General features: G+C 46.1%; 1 protein-coding gene across 6 annotated transcripts in view; it reads left to right on the top strand.

The window, feature by feature from the left end:
• Positions 1 to 17348, top strand: part of WDR62 (WD repeat domain 62) — a 52248-nt gene that overhangs the window by 7734 nt on the left and 27166 nt on the right. For 2 of the 6 annotated variants that reach the window (XM_019801406.2, XM_002920897.4), the window contains exons 2-9: positions 1915 to 2006; positions 2912 to 2974; positions 5774 to 5831; positions 6067 to 6237; positions 7023 to 7160; positions 7576 to 7758; positions 9107 to 9267; positions 10587 to 10776. In XM_019801406.2, coding sequence (XP_019656965.2) covers positions 1915 to 2006; positions 2912 to 2974; positions 5774 to 5831; positions 6067 to 6237; positions 7023 to 7160; positions 7576 to 7758; positions 9107 to 9267; positions 10587 to 10776 — 1056 coding nt within the window. The remainder of the gene's footprint in view (positions 1 to 1914; positions 2007 to 2911; positions 2975 to 5773; positions 5832 to 6066; positions 6238 to 7022; positions 7161 to 7575; positions 7759 to 9106; positions 9268 to 10586; positions 10777 to 17348) is intronic. The other 4 variants (XM_019801407.2, XM_019801408.2, XM_034638251.1 and 1 more) reach the window with 4 other exon arrangements.

The raw sequence follows: 17348 nt of genomic DNA, 5'->3' as shown, positions 1-17348 counted from the left end.
ATTTATTTATTTATTTGACAGAGATAGAGACAGCCAGTGAGAGAGGGAACACAAGCAGGGGGAGTGGGAGAGGAAGAAGCAGGCTCATAGCGGAGGAGCCTGATGTGGGGCTCGATCCCATAACGCCGGGATCACGCCCTGAGCCGAACGCAGACGCTTAACCGCTGTGCCACCCAGGTGCCTCGAGTCTACACATCATCTGACCATTGTTACTCTGAATTCCATTTCTGATAATTTGGTTACATCCATATCCATTAGTTCTGTGGCAGAGGCCACAGACTCATTGTCTTTTCTTTGCTGGGGGGGACTTCTCCTTCTCGTCATTCTGATGAGGAGAGATCGTGGGGTTGTCCAGAGCCCAAGTTATTGACTGGGACCCAGGCCATGAGCCCTTGTTTTATAGAGATCTTAGGGATGTGGGCTTCTTCCTTAAANGGCTTCTTGATTTTTCAGCCTGCCTTCTGGGGTAGGGGCCTGCTGCGCCTGTACTCAGGCAACCCTGTTTGGGTAGGGTCTCCGTGTCTCCTGTGAGGGGGGATGGGGATGGGCACCCTGTGAACTAGTGTTTCCCGGCTTTTGTTCTCTGGCGGCTTTCCCTGGCGGTTTGCTGTGCCTCTTCTGAGAGTCAGAGCAGCACTGGCCGAATCTCAGCCTCTGTCTCCAAACAGAGAGATCGCGGACCGTTCTCCACTGATGTTCTGGTCACTTTAACTCTGTTTCTGTTGGTGCTGCTCAACCCTGCAGCATCCCGGGATGTGCGCCCCACACCCGGCGTCTCAGCCCTCACTTCCAGAGCCAGCGAGTCTCTGTCCTTTGTGTTTCTAACACCGCCAGCCGCCAGCCGCCCCCACGCGCTCCCGGAGCTCCCGGTCTCAGTCTGGATCCAGTGAGCGCACCGGAGTTCCGTGAGAAGTCTGGTGGCGCATGCTCCCCACTCACGGTCCCAGTCTGTTGTCTCATGGGTGCCGGTCTGTGAGTCCGCCCGCTCCCCCGTGCAGGTGGCTACCGCTTCCCGGCACCCGAATGGGGCGGCTCCCTCCCCCTTCCGTTTATCTTCTGATACCTGTGCGCGGTTTCACGGCTCCCTGCTTCGTACCTCAATACTCAGCACTGGAGATGTTCATTTGTAGAGATCCAGATGTATCTTCCTGCATCTCAGGCTGATTCTGTGTATGTTCAGGCTGGTCTAGTATCTACCCAACTCGACTCAGGGGACCAGCTGAAAAAGGGGTCCCCTACTCCTCCGCCATCTTAACCCCTCCCCTGGATTCTCCACTTGTTTCTTTACTGTTGAACCTCTAGACTGAATTTGCTGAGGGAACAGAGGGTGTCCACTCTTGCTTAGTGGTGTGTCTCTCCTGCAGGGCCCAGGGTACTGGCCTTGGAGCCAGAGACTAGCTGGGTTTGTAGCTCAACCTTGCCACTCCACAGATGTGGGATTTTGAGTTTTAATAATCTCATCTGTAAAATAGGGATGACAATTGTACCTTCTTCCTTGGGTTGTTGTGGGGTTTCAAATCTTTCATATATATAAAATACTTAGAAACTTATTCAGAGGTCACCTTCTCAGTGAAGCCTTCTCTCCTTCCCCTATACTCCCAATATCCTTCCCTGCTTTTTCTTTTTTGTTCCTATCATCACCTGACATCTGTTTTACATATTTGTTTTGTTTTTTATGTCCTTCATCCCATCACCACTAGAATGTGAGCTCCAAGAGGGCAGGGATTTTGTCTGTCTTCCTCACCAGTCTGTGTCCTTCAAAGGCGTGTTGAGAACAAATGTTAGCTGTTGGTAGCATGACTGTAGAAGCTCAGTTAGTGTTGGCGGCCACAGGGACTGAATGCATGGCTGAGGCACTGGTGCCACGAAGGACCTACTGGGACAGGTCCTTCTGACTTGGCTTTTCCCCCACAGGTGTCACTCGAGAAGGTACTTGGCATCACAGCCCAGAACAGCAGTGGCCTAACCTGTGACCCCAGTACAGGCCACGTGGCCTACCTAGCAGGGTGAGTGAGTGGGTAGGCCTTGGCTTTTCCATCTGTAGACCGCAGATAAGCTGCCTACCCCTGAGTGCTGCGGAGAGGATTCCATGGGTCCTTCTGTGTCTAGAATAGTATCTGGCATGTGATGATCACTATGAAACTCTTATTGTGACTGCAGGTGGGAGGTAGCAGCAATTCTGGGAAAGACCCAAGCCGTGGTGTCAGACAGCCTGGATTTGTGTCCCAGTTCCACCATGTGCTTTCCTGTGAGCACCTCCTTTTTCATCCATAAAACAGAATTAGTGATATCCTCCCTTTGGGTAGTTGAAAGGACTGAAAGATATCCTCCTACTGTTTATTTCACAAATACTGATCTAGCCTGGCACTGTTCTAGGCGCTGAAGGGACTCCCTCCATGCCAATAGGGCAGGCCAAACCTGTAGTCATTTTTAATGAATTGTATGTGTTATTCCGTCTTTGGGATGCAGTGCAGGATAGAGGGCAGGGGTGGGCTCTTGAATCTGACAGGTATTGATTCATATCCTCACTCTGTCTGTGACCTGCTGGGTGGCCCTGGGCAAAGGATTTTCCCTCTCTGGGCTTCAAGTTTCCTCATCTCTAAAAGGGGACTAAGATGTCCGATTTCACCCGGCAGTTGTGAGGATTTAAAGAGATTGTACATAAGGTCTTTATAAGCCCAGGGTCTGACAGAATAGTTACCACAGAGGAAGTGTTGGTTTCTGTTTAAGAATGTATTATTTAATAACATGAATTGTCCTAGAATTCTCAGCATAGATACCTGGAGGGGGAGGAGAGACTCTTCTGTTCAGAGGGAGCTTTATCTATATGTGGGCTCTTCTGTTGGGAATAGAATCTCCCTGGACCCTAGTACTTCCTTTAGTTTGGACATATTTTCCTCTTTCTCCCCAGCTGTGTGGTGGTGATTTTGAATCCCAAGGAGAACAAGCAGCAGCATATTTTTAACACTGCCAGGTAGGCTGGGCCCTGGGCATTGGGTAGAGGTGGGACCAGGGTCCTGGTACCTACCCCCTTCTCCACATTGCTTGGAAGCTCGTAGGTGGGTGACTAACTCATTCACTCATCTGTCGGTTCAGCTACATTCTGCTGCTTTGTGCTAGGTAGTGTTTCAGGTGCTGAGGACAGTGAGAATCTCCGCGCTTGTAGAGCTGACAGCTCAGCGGGGGAGACAGACTAAACCAGTTGGCAAATTACTAGCCAAATCTGACCATTGCTGTGGAGGAAAGAATGAGGATGTGTTAGGGCAGGCGTGCAGGCAGAGAATGGTGTGGGAGAGGGGAACCATATCAGAGGGCCCAGGGACGGCCTCCCGGAGGCTGAGACCTGAGAGAAGTAAGGGGGTGACCCCTGTGAAAGTGTGGGGAGAGTGTTCCAGGTGGAGGAGGCAGAAAGGGCAAAGGCCGCGCAGTGGTTAAGAATCTTGGGTTTTTTGAGGAGCAGCCGGGAGTCCTGTGCCTGGAATGAAGAAGTGAGTGAGGGGGAGATGAGGCGGAAACAGAAGCCACTTCTAGGTATTGGCAATTTTTAAACTTTTTATACGGAAATAATTTTATACTTTAAAGAACAGTACGAAGAATGCCTGTATACCTTTCACCCATTTTTCCCAAATGTTAACCTTTTACCACATTTGCTTTATCCTTCTTGGTCTATATATATAGTAATTTTTTTTTTCTGAACCATTTGAGAGTAAGCTGCAGACATGATGTCCCTGTACCTCTGAATATTTCAGTATTTCCCTGGGAAGGGGGAACATCCTTCAGAACCACAATACTTTCAACAAAGGCAGGAGATTAAAATTGGTACATCAGTACCATCTAAGCCTCTTTCAAGTTTTACTGTTTATTCGAAGAATATTCTTTATAGCAAAAGGATTCTGTCCAGAATCACACGTTGCATTTAGTTATCTCTTCGGGCTTCTTTAGTCTGAAGCAGTTTCTTCATCTGTTCTTGACTTTCATTACCTTGACACTGAAGGATTACAGGGCCAGGTATTTTGTAGGATGCCCCAGCTTTTGGGCTTGTCTGATGTTTCCTCATAGACTGAGATTCTGCATCAGAAGGAATGAAGCTTTCTCCTCAGTGCGTTCTAGCAGGATGCTAGATATTGATCTCTCCTATGACTGGTGGTGTTCACTTGGGCCTTTGGTGAAAGTGGTGTCTGCCAGGCTTTCCCACTGTGAAGCCTCTTTTCCTCTGGTGATTAGTGAGTATCTTGTGGGGAACTTCTCTGAAACTGCAGATATTACCCTGTTCCTCACCAGGATTTCATTCACTAATCTTAGCATGGCTTTGACATTTTTCAAAGGCTCTGCAGGGAATTCTGATGTGTGGCCAGGGCTCTGCCCTGTCAGATTAGGTAATGTGGGCAGGACTTCCCTGTGTTGAGGTCTCCTCATCTCAAAACTGGCTGAGAGTCCTGACTTCACAAAGTGCACTTGAGGAATTAGTGCAGTGATGCCCATAGAGCATTTTGCAGAGGGCCGGGCACAGGCTCAAGGTAGGTGACAGGTTAGGAGTGGCTTTAGACAACAGAAACCCACAGCAAGCATGGCTTCAAATACAAGGGCATACCCTTCTTTCATAAATGAAGTCCAGAGGTGGGCACCCAGGCTGCTGGTGTTCCTGCAAGCATCAGGAACCCCCATATGCCTGTCTTTCTGTTCCACCATGTGTATTGTGAGGCTTCTGTTCTTGAGGTTGTCTCACGGCCTGAGATGGAGTTCTGGCTGTCATGTCCTTGATTCAGAAGGGCAGTGACTGGGGATGAGGGCAAAGAGTTCCCTTTAAGAAGCTTTTCTGGAAATTGCACACAGCATTTCAGCTTACCTCTCGTTGGCCAGAATCCATTGTGTAGCTGTGCCTGTGTAGCCGCAGGAGAGGTGAGCAAATGCACTCTCGCTGGGGACGCTGCCATTGTAATTGAAACTTGGATTCTGTCAGTGAGGAAGCAGGGGCACGTGTTCATTGGATAGGCAGCTTGCCTTGTTTGCTGCTGTAGGAGCAATGGGAAGCCACCAGAGTTGAGGTGATGATGATAAATGTTCCGTGAGGTTGTCAGAACTCAGAGCATTTACTTAGTTATCTGCACACCAATTAACTCAGGGAGACACGTACTAGACTATCAAGGAACACAGATAAAAGAGACAGGGGAGAAGAAAACAACAGCGTCTGGGAACCATGAAACTTGCTGCCAAAAATAAACATACAAACAAGCCTGGTCATTCAGTCCTTGTGAAGGCTGGAGAGAAACATGTTGACTGTTCATGGGTTTTCCAGAATACCTAGCGTGTTTAGCAGTGGAGCACAGCTGCAGGCTCTCTCTGCGTGCTATCTGCCAGGATCCTCCCTTCAGCACCATGCCCATAGTTAGACCAGATTGGTGCCATTTCCTGCACCTGAATTTCTTGGGGTTACAGGGTGGGTGGGGTCTTAGGGAGCTCAGGCCTGCTGAGGAGAGGAAAGGAAGGTCCCTGTACAGTGACCCCCCCAATCTGGGTTTAGGGCTTTTTCTTTTACCCCCATTTCCCTGTGCCACTGACCCCTTCTGGAAGGAGGGGATGGAAGGAACGCAGTGTGCGCTGTGCCAGGCACACAGGCAGTGTTGGCTCTGTGGGAGCTGCTGGTATCACCTCTCCTGCCCTCTTTCAAGGCTTGGAAGCCGGGAGTGGGCAGAGTCCTGTGAGCACAGCCAGACAGGGGCCTGGCTGCCTACCCATCTTGGAACCAGTGACCAGCCCCTTTCCTTACCCCCAGGAAGTCTCTGAGTGCTCTGGCCTTCTCTCCTGATGGGAAGTACATAGTGACGGGGGAGGTGAGTTGTGATGGTGATTGAGTGGGTGGGGAGGGACCTTGGGGCCATTCCTTCTACCCACCAGTAGGCCTGGGAGGTCCCTAGAACAGCTTCTTCCTGGGCCAGAAAGCCCTGTGGTAGATGGGGGAGGTGGCTTTTGGACACATCCTGGGGCAACGACAATTTCAGCCCTAAAAGCCCTTCTAGCCCTGCCTGGTGCAGAACCTATCAGCAGTAACGGCCCCGCGTTCCCCAGAACGGGCATAGGCCTGCTGTACGCATCTGGGATGTGGATGAGAAGAGTCAGGTGGCAGAGATGCTGGGCCACAAGTATGGCGTGGCCTGTGTGGCCTTCTCCCCCAATATGAAGCACATTGTGTCCATGGGCTACCAGCACGACATGGTACTCAACGTCTGGGACTGGAAGGTAAGACGATTGACGGGTGTGTGGGCAGGCAGTCAGCTGCCAGAGCACCCTGAGGCTCAGGCATTGAGCGAACTAAATGAGATAATTTGGTAAGGTGCTCATTTATCCAGAAAATATTTATTGAGCACCTGTTGCATGCTGATCCCTGTTCTAGACACTTACTGTGAGGCAAATGACAAGCTCTCAACTAGTAGAATTACCTAATTATTTTCAAATCGACCAGCTGTGACCTTGAGCAAGTGACTTGACTTCTCTGTGAGCTTGTTTCCTCATCTGTAAGATGAATATGCTAGCATCTACCTCATTGAGTTGTGAGACTTCAATGAGTTGATATGTGCTGGAAGGCTGGACTTTGGAACAGCTAGGGCAGGACTTGGAGGTGGCACAAGAGGGTACCTGATCCTGGTTCTGTTCATTACATGCTGTGTGACCTTAAGCACATGACATCACCTCTCTGAGCCTGGCAGAGGTGGGGAGAAGCACTTTCCACTATCGAGAGGACTTCATGCTGTGAAGGCTCAGCCATGTGTGAGCTATAGAGCGTGGACTCGGGGGGAGAGCTCTGGAACTTACTCACACATGGAAACCCTTCCATTCCTCAGTCTCCTCTGTATTAGAAGCGATGAGTGCCACACATAGGTTTCCCCATAAAGCAGCTCACTGGAGGGCCCAAAGAAATGTGACTTGGAGCAGGGGAGGGTGAGGAGATGCCGGGTTGAGGGCAAAGGCACAAACGATTCAATGGATGGGTGCTGGCATGAACTTGTCTGCATTGATCTTTCCAGAAAGACGTTGTGGTGGCTTCCAACAAGGTATCGTGCAGGGTCATTGCCCTCTCCTTCTCTGAGGACAGCAGCTATTTTGTCACCGTAGGGAATCGGCACGTGAGGTTCTGGTTCTTGGAAGTCTCCACGGAAGCAAAGGTAGGTTTCTTCCCCTGCCCCCTTAGCCAGGCCTGGAGACTAACCATTAGGGGTAGTATGGACTCCTGTCTTTACCTGAGATTTGGAGGCAGTGGGCTCAGAGGTTGTCTGGCCTCTGGTCCAACTTCTGCTTCTGGGCCTGCTCTCTAGGTACTAACTGGCAGGCCCTGCTGGGAAATCTCCTCCCCACCCACCGACCCTGGGGCCACACCTCTTTTCTGGACTGCTGCCTTCCACCCCCTCTGCCTAGAAGTGTGTGTTCTGGTTCTTTCTTCCCTTCTCCATTTGGAGGAACGTCTTAGAGTCCTTCTGTTTAGCTATGTGTCATATTCTCTGGTCCTGAGAGTCCCATTGCGACCTTGCTGGGATCTAGGCCATGTGGACAGTGACTCACTGAGCCCTGCTGTGCCTCCAGGTGACGGGCACAGTGCCCCTCATCGGGCGCTCAGGCATCCTGGGTGAGCTGCACAACAACATCTTCTGTGGTGTGGCCTGCGGCCGGGGCCGGATGGCCGGCAGTACCTTCTGTGTGTCCTACTCGGGCCTCCTTTGCCAGTTCAACGAGAAGAGGGTGCTGGAGAAGTGGATCAACCTGAAGGTACCCCACGCTCCCTGACTGCCATCAGTGGGGAAAACACTCTGCGCAGGGCATGTGTCTCCAAGGGACGCTCAGTAATACCCCTGCCTGGTAGTTGATCCCGCTGGCTCTGGGTTTGACTCCTCAGAAGTTCTGCTTGTGAGACTCTGGGTGAGTGACTCTCCCTCTCCGAGCCTCAGTTTCCTTATCTGTAAAACGGAAATCCTGCTGCCCGCCTCACAGAGTTGGTCAGGGAGTCCCATGAGATAATATATAGAAGGCACGCAGCATGGTGCCTGGTACCCTGTTATGGGCTCAAGGTTACAGTTGCTCTCCCATCACTGTTTGATCCAGTTCCCATTTCTCTTCTTCACTGAGCACTCTTAGATGGTGGGAGGACTGCATCTTTTTTTTTTTTTCTTCAAATCTAAGGTATTACTGACTTCATTTTTTAGTCAAAAAAGGACTATGTTAAAAATATATAACATTTTAAATTAAAGGATGATATATCTATAAATTGCAGAAGCACTTTTCTTCAGGTTCTGAGGGTTTGAATCCAAACTGTTTTCCGGTTCTGAGACTGGATGGCTATCAGCAGGAGCATCATGGTTTTCCCTCCTTTTCCTCCCCCTGCTCTTGTGGCTCCCCTCCAGAGCTCACCTTTAGGGCTAATGGCACGGTGTCAGGCCTGTGGAAGAATTCGGAGTTTCAGCTGTTTTTCCTAGTTGGTTAAACATCATTTGTTTTTTTTCTCGTTTGAATCCTCTTTCTAGAACTTCAGCAGCTTAAGCGAGTCCAAAGCTTTTGACAGATGGGTGGTTACCCCTGAGCAGTTGTCTTAAATGACGTATAAATTAAGTCCCTCTAGATTTGGAAAAGCTCCTCTAATCTACGTCCAGAGGTCTGGCACTTCCTGCCCCTTCCATCTGTGTATCCTGGCAGGATAGCTAGTCCGAGAGTCTTTCCTGTATACAGTCACATTTTTCTACGTTGCTCTGAAGTCTAATCTCTATGAAGCTGTTTTTAAACAATAGGGAATAAAACATAAGTCTCAGATTCAGCCCTGGTCCTGCACGTTACCTCTCCGAGGTCACAATCTGCTGAGCAGATTATTCTCCACACACAGTTGAGTTCCTCTATAGACAGTTCTGTCACAGTTTGTGCCTCTTGCCTGCCTGCTGGCACATTTCCTTCAATAGTGACTGCTATACCCTGATTCCAAAAGTTTAAAATTTGCTAAAATGGGCTGCTTAGACCCAAGGAACTCTAAAGCTTCTCTGGACGCTGAAGCCTACTCTGTTAGTCCCTATGTCTCTGCACTGGGCCACATGGAGCACCAAGTCCACTTGGGTCCCCTTTGCCCCCACAGGTCTCCTTATCTTCCTGCCTCTGTGTCAGCCAGGAGCTCATCTTCTGCGGCTGCACAGATGGGATAGTCCGCATCTTCCAGGCCCACAGCTTGCAATACCTCGCGAACCTGCCCAAACCACACTACCTTGGGGTGGATGTGGCCCAGGGCCTGGAGCCCAGGTACTGCCCAGCAGAGGGTGGGAGAGGGGCCCACCCAGAGTCTGTCTGCTGACATCCAGTCGTGCTTCCAGCTTCATGGACCGATCTGGCCAGGCCTGGGCTGGAAGCATAGAGCTATAACGAGGCAGCAAAATCTCTGCCAGCAGGAAGTCTGCAGTCTAGTGAGGGAGCTTGATGATAAGCAAGTATACAAACAAGGTCATTTCAGATAGTCAGAAATGCTTCGGTGACATAAACCAGGAACTCAGGAAGGAAAATGCCTGGGGGTCGGGCTGTGTTGATTGGGGAGCCAGAGGAAGTCTCTCTGGTGAGGAGGAGCCAGCTATGTGGAGAGGTGGGTCCTAATAACAAGTATAAACTCTTGAAGGGCAAAACGCCCTGGGCTTGGCATGGTGCAGGAACAGCTAGGAGCTGTATGGCCAGAGCCCAGTGTGCTGGGGGGAGGGGGATGTCAGGAGACAGGTCCGAACATGGATGGAGGCTGGCAGGGAGCTTGTAGTGTTTTCTGAGGTCATTGAGCAGCCACTGGATATTTTAGGCATTGGCATTAGTTATATAGTCAGCCTTAAGCATTATTAGATCCCTCTGGCTGCCATGTTGAGGATGGGTGGCAGGGCTGAGCTGTGGTGTACCTTCCCCTTTGTTGTAAGGCTTTTGGGGGGAGGGGCTATCTAACCAGGGGGTGCTGGGTGCCTGGGCTGCCTCTTTGAGATTGCCGGACACTAGCTCCCGGGTACTTTTCCTGAGTGACCCACGCTGTCGTGTTGCAGGGGCCAGGCCACCCAGCTCTGCCACCTTCACCGTATGTGCTTTAGTTTCCTCATCTGTGAAATATAGTACATGCCTCTCATGGAGACTGGGAATTCAGTGTAGCCAGAGCTCTTAGATCGGCACGTAGCAAGTGCTCAATAAACTGTAGCCTCTGCAGGGAGGCCCCAGGCCAGGGGACAGCTCCCCAGCCCCCTGGTGTAGGGATTTTTGGTCATGTGTTGGAGGGGCTAATGAGAGAGAACGTGCCCATTATCCTTCCATGCTCAGAGAGACGATGGAGCTTGCGTGGGTGAAACGAGGGGAGGTGAAAATTCAGGTGTTCTCGGGGACCAGGCAGAAGCTTGCAGTTTACAACCTCTGTAGTAGTAGCAAAACCAAAGGAAGAGGGAGGGAGGAGAGAGAAGTAGAGTTGGAGTGGGAGATGAAGCACCCCAGTTACCATAAGGGATGGCATTACCAGGCAAGAGGCACCTCGAGTGTCATCAGAGGTAGCTGTCATTTCTCACACTGACATTGATGGTGACTGATGACCCATGTGGCCTTGTTAGCTTCCTCTTCTGCAGGAAGGCAGAAGCAGTCTACCCAGATACAGTGGCACTCACCTTCGACCCCATCCATCAGTGGCTGTCTTGTGTGTATAAGGACCACAGCATCTACATCTGGGATGTCAAAGACATCAACAAAGTAGGCAAGATGTGGTCGGAGCTCTTCCACAGCTCCTACGTCTGGAACGTGGAGGTGAGCCCCTCTTTTCCTACCTCTGTCCCTGCTCAGCTCCCATCTGGGGCTCAGCTGGGGAAAGCTTCTGCAGTTCGGGGAACCCATTCAGCCATTCCTTCACAAGATACTCCTGGGCCCCAACTTGGTACCAGATGCTGTTCTAGGTGCTGGGGACACAGCTGGGAAGGAAACTGACAAAAGTCCTGCCCTGCTGGAGCTCACATTTGGGCAGGAGAGTAAACTCACACACATTATCAGTAACAGCCAAGCGGCACTACGTCTCCAAAGAAAAATAAATCAGTGTAGGGGAAGAGGGATCAAGGGTGCTATTCTAGAGAGGAGATTGATCAGGAAAGTCCTCTCTGAGGACATGACATTCAAGCAGAGACCTGCAGGAGGGGAGGGGCAGAGGCATGCAGCCCCTGGGGAGAACGGCGGCAGGAGTGTGTGTACCTTGGAGAGCTTGCTGTGGAGGGCCACTTGTGTAACTTAGTGCTTTTTCAAGTGTTGAAGTTTTCTGAGAATGAGTCTTTGGGGTGTTTTCATTCTTTAAAGCTGTTCTAAGTTTTCCTCGCAAATAAGACAATGGTGGGGAAATAATTGTATTCTACCCCCCGCCACCTAAAAATTTCTTACTGCTAGGAGCATTTGTCCTGGAGAAATTATGTTTTCAGTGGCCCAATTCAGAATTGAGAGAAATAACTTGATCCTTTTGAATAAGCATTATTCAGCCCTTTGACTGCTTGAATCCATCTGCCTTTGTGGATCTGACATTTCTGCTGATAGCACTTTTCTCACTTAACAAGAATGTTTTTTTTTTTTTTTTAAAGATTTTATTTATTTATTCGACAGAGATAGAGACAGCCAGCGAGAGAGGGAACACAAGCAGGGGGAGTGGGAGAGGAAGAAGCAGGCTCATAGCAGAAGAGCCTGACGTGGGGCTCGATCCCATAACGCCGGGATCACGCCCTGAGCCGAAGGCAGACGCTTAACCGCTGTGCCACCCAGGCGCCCCCAAGAATGTTTTTTAAATAACTTTAAAATTTTATATATAAATATATTCTCCTTAGGAAAAAAGGTGAAATATTACAAAGCTAAAGTCTATTTTTATCACCTCCCCACCCCCCAATCCTGCTCTCTCTCACCCTCAGCTTTGTTATTAGTTTATTATGTGTACTTTCAGTTCATTTCCTTTGCATCTGCCTGTATTTATATATATCTATCTCCTCAACAGAAATATCTGTGGGTGTATCTTTTTATCAGTTCTGGAAAAAACAACCAGTACAGAATTAAAAATTGCCTCTACCCCATTCTTTCTCTTCTTCTGCAACTCCTAATGTTCTAACTCTCTATCCTTCATGTTTTTGTTTTTTTTTTTAAATAACACAGATCTAGAAAACCACACGAAGGAAATGTATAATTTATTGATTATTGTTATCAGCTGTTGATGCTGAATGCCTAGATCCATTTATTCCTTGGAGGTTACAATATGGTGATATTCTAATTCTATCATTTCTTTTTATTAGTTGGACTACTTATATGAAGAAACACTTACCCTCATCTACCATTTGGTCACCCAGTGATACACTTCATATAGGAAAGGCAGGATAAATGCTTGATTCTTTCCCTTTATTTACCAGTTTTCAAGATAATGAATTGGTTCCCTGTCCTCTAAAGGTAATTAGTTGTTTTTGTTTAATATCATTATATACTCATATATGTAAATATATTGGATATATTTTAATCCATTGCAGTTATTAACATTATTTAAGCTCAAATTGTCCCATCTTTGACCAGTAGGAGCCTCTTCAAGTTGGCTCCTGAGCCCTTTGACATGACCCTAGTAGTCTTTCTTTGGGAACTACCTTGCTATTTGAGATGACAAGATGTTCCAGCCTCATCTTGTACATTTCCTATCCCAGACCTAGAATCAGCCATTTCTTAAAGAAGCCCTGAGTTTTGTTTTCAGTTTGAATTGGTATTTCAAATTCACAGTCTGAGTGCTGGGGATGCTCATAGGTATTGGATTGATGCTTCTGGAATGCTAGACATGGGGGATGATGGAATTAGAATATCCCCGTTAATCATTTATTTATTCCCACATTATAGGTACAACAGTCTAAGAATGACAATTACTCAATTTTGAAAAGAGTTAAAACAATTTTTTTGCATATGTTCTCTCCATTCTCCCCCAGTTTTTTAAAATAATTATACTACATCTATGTGATCTGATCATATAGCCATTATATACCATATTCTTTCCCTTATGACCCCATTTATTTAGATGGGTATAAGTGTACATATATATTATGGTAAAATACACATAGCATAAAATTTGTCATTTAAAACATTTAATTTTTTATTTTTATTTTTATTTTTGAGCTAGAGTGTGTGTGTGCCCATACTTACATAGGTTGTGGGGAAGGAGCAGAGGTAGAGGGAGAGACTCTTAAGGAGACTCGAAGCTCAGTGCAGAGCCTGACTCAGGGCTCGATCTCATGACCCTCGATCTCATGACCTGAGCTGAAATCAAGAGTCAGACACTGAACTGACTGAGCCTCCGTGCCTCCGTACATTTTAAAATGTACAATTCAGTGGCATTTAGTACATTCATAATGTTGTACAACTATCCCTACTATCTAGTTCTGGAACATTTTCATCACCCCAAAAGGAAACTCTGTACCTGTTAAGCAATCACTCCCTATTCCCACTCTCCCAGCCCTAATCTGCTTTCTATCGCTATGGATTTGCCCGTTCTGAATAGTTCATACAAGTGGAATAATAGGATATGTGGACTTTGTGTCTGGCTTCTTTCACTTAGTATGTTTTCAAGGTTTATCCACGTTGTAACATGTTTCAGTATTTCATTCCTTTTAAGGTTGAATAACCCATTGTGTAGATATACCACATTTTGTTTATCTGTCCATCAGCTGATGGACATTTGTGTTGTTTCCACCTTTTGGCTATTATGAATAGTGCTGCTCTGAATGTTCATGTACAGGCTTTGTTTGGATACCTGTTTTCAGTTCTTTTGGATGTATACTCACGAGCAGAATTGCTGGGTCATAATGGTAACTCTGTTTAGCCTTTCGAGGAACCACTAAACTTTTCCACAGTTGCACCATTTTACATTCCTCTTTTTTTTTTTTAAAGCAATTTCTGCACCCCATGTGGGGCTTGAACTCACGACCCTGAGATCAAAAGTTGCACACTTCCAATTGAGCCAGCCAGGCGCCCCTCATCATTTTACATTCCCACCAGTGATGTATGAGGATTCCAATTTCTCCGCATCCTTACCAACACTAGTTTTTTGCTTTTAAATTATAGCCATCTTAGTGTTTGCTAAGTAGTACTATGTTGTGATTTTTTTTTTTTAAAGATTTTATTTATTCATTGGACAGAGATAGAGACAGCCAGTGAGAGAGGGAACACAAGCAGGGGGAGTGGGAGTGGAAGGAGCAGGCTTCCAGTGGAGGAACCTGATGTGGGGCTCGAACCCAGGACACAGGGATCACGCCCTGAGCGGAAGGCAGACGCTTAACGACTGCACCACCCAGGTGCCCCTATGTTGTGATTTTGATTTGCATTTCCCTAATGGTTAATGACGTTGTTGAGCATCTTTTCATGTACCAGTTGGTAATTTGTATATCTTTGGAGAAATGTCTATTCAAATTTTTTGCCCATTTTTTACTTGGGTTGTTTGTCTTTTTGCTGTTGAATTGTAAGAATTCTTTATATATTCCGGGTACTAGATCCTTGTCAGATACATGCTTTGCAGATATTTTCTCTCATTCTTTGTTATCTTTTCACTTTTTTTGATGGTATCCTTTGATGTACAAAGGTTTTTAATTTTGATGAAGTCTGTGATTTACCTGTTTTGTTGTTGTTGTTGTTGTTGTTATTGCTTATATCTTTGCTGTCATAGCTAACAAACCGTAGCCAAATCCACAATCATGAAGATTTATTTTTCTTTTAAGACTTTTAAGAGTTTTATTGTTTTAGGGGCGCCTGGGTGGCTCAGTCAGTAAAGTGTGTCCAACTCTGATTTCAGCGCAAGTCTTGATCTCAGGGTCATGAATTCAGGCCCCATGTTGGGCTCCACATTAAAAAAAAAAGGTTTTATTGTTTTAGCTCATTCATTTAGGTCTTTGATCTCTTTTGAGTTAATTTTTGTATATACTTGAAGCAGGGGTCCAACTTCATTATTTTGCATGTGGATATATAGTTCAAGCACCATTTATTGAACAAACTATTCTTACCCTGTTGGATAATCTTGGCACACTTGTTGAAAATTATACCATAGATGTATGACTTTAATTTGTGCTCACAATTATATTCCATTGATGTAGGTCTATCTTTATGCCAGGAGCACATTTTTTTTATTACTGTAGTTTTGTAGTAAGTTTTGAAATTAGGAAGTATGTTTCCTACAACTGTATCAATATTTGTGTGACTATTTGGTGTCCCTTATAATTCCATATGAATTTTAGGATCACCTTTTCCATTTCTGGGGGCGGGGGAAGACTGTTTATCTCCATTGTAATCTTTATTTTCTTCTTCCTGCCAGCTTTTGGTTTAGTTTGCTCTTATTTTTCTACTTACTTAGGTGAGGCCTTATTGATTTGAGACTTTTTTTTAAGATTTATTTTTTTTATTTTGAGAGAGAGAGTGCGTGTGGGGAAGAGGTGGTGGGCAGAGGGAGAGAGAATCCCAAGCAGACTGCAGTGATTACAAAGCTCAACATGGGCCTCTATCCCATGACCCCGAGATCACAACCTGAGCCAGAACCAAGAGTTGGATGCTTTACTGACTATGCCACCCAGGCACCCCTGAGATCGCTTTTTTTTTTTTTAAGATTAAAAAATTTTTTTTATTAGAGAAAGAATGAGAGAGAGAGAGAGAGAGCATAAGCAGAGGGAGGGGGAGAGGAAGAAGCAGACTCTCTGACCAGGGAGCCTGACTCGGGACTCCATCCCAGAACCCTGGGATCATGACCTGAGCTGAAGGTAGACACTTAACTGACTGACCCACTCAGGCATCCCAATCTTTTTTTTTAATGTAGGCATTTACAGCTATAAATTTCCCTCTGAGCATTGCTTTTGTTGCATGCAATAATTTTGGTGTATTGTGTTTTCATTTTCCATTTGTCTCAGAGTATTTACTAATTTCACTTTGATTTCTTCTTTGACCCATTAATTGTGTAAGAGTGTATGGTTTAATATTCATGTATTTGTTAATTCTCCAAATTTCCTTCTGTTATTTGTAGTTTCATTCCAGTTGTGGTTGGAGAAGATTGTATGATAACATCTTTAAAAATGTATTGACTTGTTTTGTTACCTAATGTATGATCTATTCTGGAGAATGCTCCATGTTCACTTGAGAAGAATGCAAATTTTGCTGTTATTGGGTGGCATATTCTTTATATATCTGTTAGTCTATTTGGTTTATAGTGTTTTTCCAGGCCTCTATTTCCTTATTGATAATCTCTCTAGATCTGTCTTTTATTGAAAATGGAATGTTGAAGTTTCCAACTGTTACAAAACTGTGTATTTCCAATTCTATCAGTTTTTCTTTCTTGTATTTTGGTTCTTTGTTGTTATGTTTGTATGTTTGCGTTTGTTATATATATATTTTTAAGATTTTATTTATTTGAGAGAGAAAGAAGGCAGTGGGGAGAGGCAGAGGGAGAAGCAGACTACTTGCTGAGCAGGGAGGCTGATGCAGGACTCGATCCCAGGACCCTAGGATCATGACCTGAGCTGAAGGCAGATCCTTAACCGACTGAGCCACCCAGGTGCCCCTTTGTTATATATTCTTGATGATTGACCCCTTTGTCAATATATAATCCCCTTCTTTGTCACTTGAAACGGTTTTTTATTTACAGTCTATTTTGTCTGATAGTACTGTATACATACAACATTCTCTTCTAGTTAACTATTTGCATGGAATATCTTTTTCTGTACCTTCACTTTCACTCTATATGTGTCTGGATATAAAGTAGCGTCTAATGGACAACAGACAGTGGATCTTTTTTTTTTTTTTGAAGATTTTATTTATTTATTTGTTTGTTTAGGGAGAGAGTACAAGTAGGGGGAGAGGGAGAGGTAGATGGACAATCTCAAGCAGAGTCTGTGCCAAGCACAGACCCTGACGCAGGCCTCCATCTCATAACCCTGAGATCATGACCTGAGCAAAAATCAAGAGTGGGACACTCAACTGACTGAGTCACTCAGGTGCCCCCTAGTAGATCTTTTTTTTTATACATTCTGCCAGTAATTTCCTTTTGATTAGAGAGTTTAATCCATTTACATTTAAAGTAATTACTCATAAGATAGGATTTACTTTTGCCATTTTACTGTTGGTTTCCTATACATGTTATGTCTTTTATGTTACCTGATTCTTCTTTCACTACTTTATTTGGGGTTTATATTTGTAGTGTTCCATTTTTATTTCCTTCTCATTTCCTCTTCTATATATTTTAAAGTTGGTTTCTTGGGGTACCTAGGTGGCTCAGTCAGTTAAGCGGCTGCCTTTGGCTCAGGTTATGATCTCAGGGTCCTGGGATCGAACCCCATGTCAGGCTCCCTTCT

Source organism: Ailuropoda melanoleuca, chromosome 12, assembly GCF_002007445.2.
Source record: "Ailuropoda melanoleuca isolate Jingjing chromosome 12, ASM200744v2, whole genome shotgun sequence".
Taxonomy (NCBI): domain Eukaryota; kingdom Metazoa; phylum Chordata; class Mammalia; order Carnivora; family Ursidae; genus Ailuropoda; species Ailuropoda melanoleuca.
The sequence above is the reverse complement of the archived record's forward strand: the minus strand, read 5'-3'. Positions and strand labels throughout refer to the sequence as shown.